Source organism: Solanum stenotomum, chromosome 4 (assembly GCF_019186545.1).
Source record: "Solanum stenotomum isolate F172 chromosome 4, ASM1918654v1, whole genome shotgun sequence".
NCBI classification, from domain to species: Eukaryota; Viridiplantae; Streptophyta; class Magnoliopsida; order Solanales; family Solanaceae; genus Solanum; species Solanum stenotomum.
Window position 1 is genome coordinate 50059795 of NC_064285.1, and position 8064 is coordinate 50067858.

At 37.6% G+C, this 8064-nt stretch overlaps 1 protein-coding gene across 4 annotated transcripts in view; it reads right to left on the reverse strand.

Moving 5' to 3' along the window:
• The window catches only part of LOC125862270 (ATP-dependent RNA helicase-like protein DB10), a 7651-nt gene extending 120 nt beyond the window's left edge, over positions 1-7531 (reverse strand). Inside the window, exons 1-9 of one of the 4 annotated variants that reach the window (XM_049542308.1) lie at positions 7436-7531; positions 6248-6586; positions 5279-5383; positions 3884-3952; positions 3097-3366; positions 1988-2338; positions 1525-1802; positions 269-631; positions 1-188 (exon numbers count right to left, since the gene is read on the reverse strand). The exon at positions 1-188 is cut by the window's left edge and continues 120 nt beyond it. In XM_049542308.1, coding sequence (XP_049398265.1) covers positions 89-188; positions 269-631; positions 1525-1802; positions 1988-2338; positions 3097-3366; positions 3884-3952; positions 5279-5383; positions 6248-6553 — 1842 coding nt within the window. In that variant the 5' untranslated portion in view covers positions 6554-6586; positions 7436-7531 and the 3' untranslated portion in view covers positions 1-88. Of the gene's footprint in view, positions 189-268; positions 632-1524; positions 1803-1987; positions 2339-3096; positions 3367-3883; positions 3953-5278; positions 5384-6247; positions 6587-7366 lie in introns of all 4 variants that reach the window. The other 3 variants (XM_049542307.1, XM_049542309.1, XM_049542306.1) reach the window with 3 other exon arrangements.
• Positions 7532-8064: the final 533 nt, after the last annotated feature.

The following is an 8064-nucleotide window of genomic DNA, read 5'->3' on the forward strand; positions in this document are numbered from 1 at the left end:
CCCCCCCCCCCCCCCCTTTTCTTCCTCTTCTAAGCAAGCACTAGATCCATTTGCAAATTGTATTACACGCAAGAGCCAGATCAAATCATCAGGTAAACCGGCTCTTTTTATCACTCCATCCTGAACCCTTGTTGGGGCTTCTGCTGCGACTACGCTTCCTTGAAGCATCCGCATTGAGATATCTGTCACTACATAATTAGAAACTAATCAAAAACATGAAAAGGGGAAAAAAGAAAATTCACAAAAGAACTTATAGATGGCGTAATACCTATCACGTGATCCCCGGTCATAACCACGTCCTCCGCCTCTTTCTGATGATGAATTATTCCAGCCTCCTCCCCTTCCTCCATTCCGACCAACATAGCTTCCATTGAAGCGCCCACCGCGTCCACCTTGACCAGAACCCCACCTAGCCTTTCCCATACCACCACCTCGTGAAACCATATCACGCAGTTCAGTTGGCACAGATTGATTTGCACCTTCTAAAACTTTAACAAGATCTAAAGCATGCTTAGCATCCTGATCGGAGAAAAATGTATAGGCCAGACCAGATGCCCCTGCCCGACCTGTCCTACCAATTCTGTGGACATAATCCTCTATTCCAGTTGGGAAGTCAAAGTTTACCACCACCCTGTGACAATGTGTTCTCATTAACAGCCATTACCCCAAAATCCTGCACTTGTTTTCTATTCAAAAAGGAAATATGCATATGGATGGGTAGACACATGTAGTGTATGCACATAAGAAGAGAAACTCAAAAGGCAAGTAAGGTTACGCCACAATATTCCTATGAGGTCTTGGACAAAGACCATTGACTAAGTTCAAGCTGTATGTACTTATGGAAAGGCCAAAACAATTATTCACATCCCACACCAAGAGACAGAAATGTGGAAAAAACATTACTTGGGTGTATTCCTCATGTTCAATTTCTAGGACAGAATGTAAATTGCCAACTTCTCATCCACAAATAATGCCCAATGCATTCACCACCAACTCGATTTCAAGCAAGTTATGATGATGCTCTCCCAAAACTAATACATCTATCCTGAAAGGAAAACCCACAAACACACACCAAAGAGTGAAGGGGACACAATCGGTAAGATAAATAATGCTATTTCTACTCAGTTTTTATGTCAGTCTTCTCTTTATGTCCACTCCGAAAAGATCAACACCTAACACCTTTCTATAAATGGCAAGTCATTTTAACATTTCCAAGGTGTTCTTCATGAAATGCTCTAATAGAATATTTTTGGCAAGTACAAGCTTTCTAGAAATTAACATGGCACTTCAAATACCAGTACATAGGCATTTTTGGTAGAATACATATTTAGCTTATTTATGAAAAAGTACTTTTTTCCTCTTAAAACTACAAGTCTAGTCTACATATATAAAATGGACAGTATATATGCCCATCCAAACCTAATTCCACAAGAGAGCATAACCAACACTTACTTTCCTATTTAGCCATAAGAAGTGCACTTGAACAATGCATAACCAAAGGATATTATGTTTAATGGAACCAACCTGATATCTTTGATGTCTAGACCCCGCGCAGCAACATCAGTAGCCACAAGCACGGGAGACCTGCCAGTGCGGAACTGACTTAATACATAATCCCTCTCACCCTGAGATTTATCCCCATGAATTGCAGCTGCTCCAAAGTTGCGAGTAAGATTGCGAGATAGTTGGTCACACATTTTCTTTGTTGAACAGAAGATAATGATCTTTGACCCTGGTTCATTGGATCTCAAGATTTGTTCTAGTCGCCGTTGTTTCTCCATCGGAGACAAGACTTCAATGTGCTGCAAGTGAAAAGTACTTGAATTAATTGCAACCTACCAGTTCAGCTTTATCTTCCCTCTGTGCGTTGGACATGTATATATAATATAAAGACACCACTATGATACCAGTCATCTTCCCCAACAGAGAGGTGAAGAACTTGAAAATATTAACAAAAACTGTACAGGAAACTGATAAAGAAACACACCTGTGTTATAGACTTGTTTGCAACAAGCTCGTCAACATTACCAATATTAACCTGAACTGAATTAACCAATAGATCAGCTGCAATCTTACGAACCCCCTTCGGCCATGTAGCTGTATACATCAATGTCTGCCTCTGCGTAGGCACCTCTTTCACAATCTTTCTTATCTGAGGTTCAAATCCCATGTCTAGCATACGATCTGCTTCATCTAACACCAGGTAAGAAACTTGACCAAGACTAAGCCTTCTCATTTCCAGTATGTCATTCAAACGACCAGGAGTGGCGACAACAATATCTACACCCCTACTCAGCTCTCGGAGTTGAGGACCTTTTGGAGCACCTCCATACAGGCACTAACCATAAAAACATAAATCATAATCAGTTTCTCAAGAAAAATTTAAGCTCCTGATTCAAGTTTCATCAAGAAAAATTTAAGCTCCTGATTCAAGTTTCATCAACAACCGTAATTAACATTAGAATCACAATGTTCAATAGAAACTATTCAACTTTTCTATGTGCAAGTGAATATGCAGCTGGAATAATCTTGGCATTAGAATTTAGCAAATGCGAGATTCACAGCTCAAAACAAGCAATGCAATATATACCTGAGTTTTAGGTTTTAGATGTGTTCAACTTTTCTATGTGCAGGTGAATATGCAGGCAGCTGGAATAATCTTGGCATTAGAATTTAGCAAATGCGAGATTCACAGCTCTAAACAAGCAATGAAATACATACCTGAGTTTTAGGTTTTAGATGTGTAGCAACACATAGCAATTCTATAGCATGGATATTCCACAATCGCAATCTTCCAAAAGATGCATTGCATTTGAACATTGCAAAAAGAGGGCCAAATGGAAATGCTCTAATTATAAAATTGATGCCTAAGCATCAGTACTTAAAAATGAAAGTAAAATATGTAGTGATGGAACCAAAACTGACATTCATAAATGACAAGCATCAAAATAAATAAATAAAATTCTACCATCAAATAACAAAGATAAAGAACCGAATTTAAGAAGCAAGAGAACCAGCAAAAGTCAAGGAGAAAGATATTTGGATCAGATATAGAAAAAAAAAAGGAAATATAGGCCCTGTTCAATCGAAACATACCGTGCAAGATATCCTAGAGGATTTCCCAAACTTTACAGCTTCAGCTTGTATCTGCGTGGCTAACTCTCTTGTTGGTGAGAGCACCAAAATAGTTGGGCCTAATTGAGGATTACTGCGACGATTTTTTAGATGAATAAATCCTGGAATCAAGTAACCCAAAGTTTTCCCAGACCCAGTCTTCGCAATGGCTACTATGTCACGGCCCTGAAGGGCAACGGGCCAAGATTGTGCCTGAATTGGAGTAGGAGCAGAAAACCCAGCCTGATGCATCTGTAAATGTTGGCAATATCATTCAGCACATATACAAATTTGGAACTTTCTCATAGATCACTTATTTGACTAATTGGAATGGCCAACACAAGAAGAAGCATCATCCCCCTTAAATAGGCGGCCAATACTTGCTAATGCAAACAAGAGCAGGAGACGCCTCTTCTTCGGTTTGGACCATGTGGCAGTCTGAATCATCACCGGCAGCAGCCCCAGCCACGAACATGGATGATTCGGAAAGCCTTCATAAAATTTGGTCCACCAAGTAAGGGTGCTCCACATATATGGAAGCCCCCAAAGGATGGTTGAACAGCGTACGACATTTAGCTCCTCCTTGGAGCAAATATCGCACCTGCGTGAAAGTACAGATGGGGAAAAAGGATGAGTACTGAAGCTCAACAGTGGACCTCCAGCAATCATTCAAAATTAGAAAGAACACACTTGATTCTACAGTAAATTCTTTGATTACATGTTTCCTGAAGAGCATTTAAAATACAAACTAAAATGGGTTTATCCATACCTCCCTCACAATCTCTGAAGGAAACCCAGTTGCTTCAAATGATGTCAAAGGTGCAGGAACATCACCTCCCTGTCAAATTGAACAGAAATCGTGTAAACATGGGTATTGACTAACAACCTTTTGTCCGAGGTTGGGGGATGGAGAGAGTATTACACTAACAAAACAATAAACATGAAAGAGGAAGATGAAACTCTTTTAAAAAGCATGACTAATAAGATGAAGCTATTATAGACAATAGAACTTAGGGGTCATTTGGTAGAATATATTATCAAAAATAATGCATGCATTAACACTGTGTATTGGTAATACCTTAATTGGTATACTTTTTCATGCTATGTATAACTAAATGCAAGCATTTTATACATTATATTGTGTATTAATGTGTGTATTACTAACACCATGGATTTCTAGGTATTAGACATGCAAGGGGTTTTTTAATGCATGCATTAGCATGACTAAAACCCCCATTGTCCCTCAAAATCTTTTTTACATCTTTTCCACCATAACTGTGAAGGATATCTTTGTAAATAATTATTTTTATGCAATGCATACTATTATTATTACATCAAACCAAACAATGCATAACAAATAATCTATGTATAATTAATGCAAGCATTATTAATACAAGCATTATTAATGCAAGGATAACTAATACACTATTTAGAATGGTTCTTATACACTCTATCAAACGACCCCTTAGTGAACAAAGTACTACAGCAGGTTGAACAAACAGAGAATCGGAAAATCAAAAGACATAAATTTGACTTGAAATACATTATCGTCATCAAATAAAAGAGACCAAAATAGTTCATCTTCAAGATGATGATCCAAGAACAAAAAGGTAGTATGAGTTGCATTTTTGGTGTTTTTCCGGTGCTTCGAGAAAACCTCATCATCCAAGATGGAAGTAGTTCAAACCACTCATTTTTTGGATACGTAAAGTAAATAGACGAGATAATTCAGAGACTTGGTGCAACTGTAGCCAAGTGAAGACAATATAAAGAAACAAGTCATACAAACACTACAACGCGTATATTATAAGGGAAGATAATTGCCAGCTAGCTAAGATAACCTTTCACTTTGTCCAAACCCATACAACTCTCACCAAAAGACAGAGGAGGTAGTTCATGGAGAATTGCCAACTAGAATGAGGCAAGACAACCTTTGTAGTCCAAACCCATACAACTCTCACCACCCCAGAGGAAAGTGGTAGCTCATATATATAAGAAGACCTTTTAAAAAACTATTATGTTACTGGGATGTAGACCTGGACATGGTACTAGGGGCAGAGCACAAATTTAAGGTGGGGTAATTTTGTATCCAACTTCCTCATCGAACAAACATTTTGAAACTGAAACAGTTTCTTCACATCAATCTAGGAGATAAGTTTCTTACCATAACAGAGATCTCATTATGGCGGCAATACGATTCCTGAGATATGTCAGTTCCTACACCTAGAGAATCATAGCCTTCGTGATGATCTGAACTGCTTCTCGCATTCTATACACAAATTAAAATATAGGAAAAAGAAACTTGCATTAGCGCACACAGAGAGATATAAAGAAATAAGTGTAGATGGCAACAAAAAATCTGAGACTAAACTCAAACATTAGACCAGTGTTCAGGGAAGCGTTAAGCGGAAAAAAGCGATAATGCCCCGCTTCACGCTTTAAGCGATGAAGCGCTCACATACTCATTCTAGTCTGTGAAGCGTAGAAGGCTCGCATCGCTTCGCTTAGTGCTCGCTTTCCTGAACACTGCAGTAGACTACTAAAGTGTCAAGTGTCTACAGCAGTCTAGTGTTGACCATACCTACATATAGCTACTTAAAGGAACAGATCATTTTTTAAAAATAAAATAAATCATTGATCCCCTCAAGTCTCTAGAACCATTTGGAGTCACCATGGCCCATCAGAGTACTACAGGGAACAGATCTTTCTTTTTTGATGATCTTTAAGAACAGGTATNCTCGCTTTCCTGAACACTGCATTAGACTACTAAAGTGTCAAGTGTCTACAGCAGTCTAGTGTTGACCATACCCACATATAGCTACTTAAAGGAACAGATCATTTTTAAAAAATAAAATAAATCATTGATCCCCTCAAGTCTCTAGAACCATTTGGAGTCACCATGGCCCATCAGAGTACTACAGGGAACAGATCTTTCTTTTTTGATGATCTTTAAGAACAGGTATTTAGCTAATGTCAATAATGTCAAATGGTTTTAAGAACAAAAGAATATGAAATGCAATACAAAAAGTTGTCATATACCCTTTGTTGCATACTGTATACAGTCAATTTCATTTTTTTAAGGAAATGGAGAGAGAGATGAATAAACTTATGCAGATACATTGTAAAAAGATACCTGATCTCCCTTCAGGGATGTAACCTTGCTGTTGCTACCTCTGCTATGCCTACCGTTTGGATCATAATGTTGACCTTGAGAGGGTTTTTGAACAGATGAACTAACAAATACAGCTGACTTTTGTGCTGGAGCAGACACTCCATTGGATGAGTGAACAGGCTTCTCATATTGGGTATCATTGGTCTCTGGATTCCAGAAGTAGATATATCCAGTTGTACCATCAACTAGGCCTTTCCAAGGTTTGGGGAGAGTAGGGTCTTCTGGTGCATAGCTTGGACCAGAGGATGCAGTTAAAATAGCAGCCATCTCAAACTTCAGTCTCCAATAACCTCACTGGAACTATATAACATCAAAATGCAAAGAGTGTGAAATATGAAATGGAGTGAAATCAACAACCATGTTGAAAAAAAGAAGTTCAGAATATGATTCGATTATGCTCTCTCATCAGAGATTGTCCATAACTTACAAAAAGGTATTACTCCTTATCAAGGAAAGCCAAGTCAAAACAAGCATGCTTACACCCAAGCATATGTCAATTAACAAGCTACCAACGGTAGATAACTTAATCACTTCAATAGTTTGTATACACATATCACAGCTGCAATTTGGTACCACTTAGAACAACCATTGGATGTCTATAGACAGACATATATAACAGAAAAATTAACTAAAAGGCCAAAATAGTTTCTAGGTAGCCTCTTGTAAAGCTTCTATTACTTCGCTTTTTCTCCTTTTTTCCTTGTCCTCTCATTGTTGTGGGAACACTATCTCCACTAACCTCCTAAACCAGAACTATATTTGTTAATCAACTATATATCAATCTAAACTATGTTGGTCCAAGCTAGAAAATTAAGAAAAAAACATATGCACAAGCATGAAAGTCTGCAGTAGCTTTTTCAAATCGAGAAAAACAACAGGCTAAAATTGAAAAAAAAATGATACCAAAAATCAATCACAAGAAAGAATAACTCATCTCAAACCCCAGATCAACCTCATGATTTGGTAGATCAACCTCATGATTAGGTAAAAACATAAAAAAGCAATTGAACGAAAAAAAAATCATGAAGTAAATCCAGATCTAAACAACAAGAAAATCAAAAACTTGAAAGATGATCATACCTGACTGACGATGTGGGTGTGATGAATGAGAAAAATTGAAGACCTTAGATATAAATAGTGGCCGCCCACCTCCAAAGATATCTCCCTTTTTAGGGTTTACAAGACCCAAAGAGAGAGAAATAATGAAAAGCGTGAGGTGATAAAAAGGGAGGCTGATACTTCACAGAGATTGGATATTTATAGAGAACCAGGTTCGGTGAGATCTGATGTCAAACCAAAATATAAACGCGTCCTACCTCGGTGCTGGGGTCCACCAATTCGACTTCTTCGCGTAGCTTACCTATGTGTTCATGGGTCGGTTTGAATCGATTATTGGTTAAAATCAAAATCAAATCAATTTAATCGGTTTTAAAATTATCAAAACCAAACCAAACCAAATATAATATACATTTGTCGGTTTGGTGGTTATCGGTTTCGGTTTGGTTTGGTTTGGTTCGGTTATTAACCATACACAAAAATAAAAGAAACAATTCATTCAAAATGTGAAAAAAGTGACAACAATCCATTCAAAATGAAAAATAGTTAGTATGACTTAAATTACTGAACTTTCGATCACTAAATTTACTATCAATAAAACTTTAAAATTCACTATATTGGCCTAGAAGGAAGAGACAATAACATTTTCAGTACCACAAAGAATTGGCCTAGACACTCATATNCATTCAAAATGTGAAAAAAGTGACAACAATACATTCAAA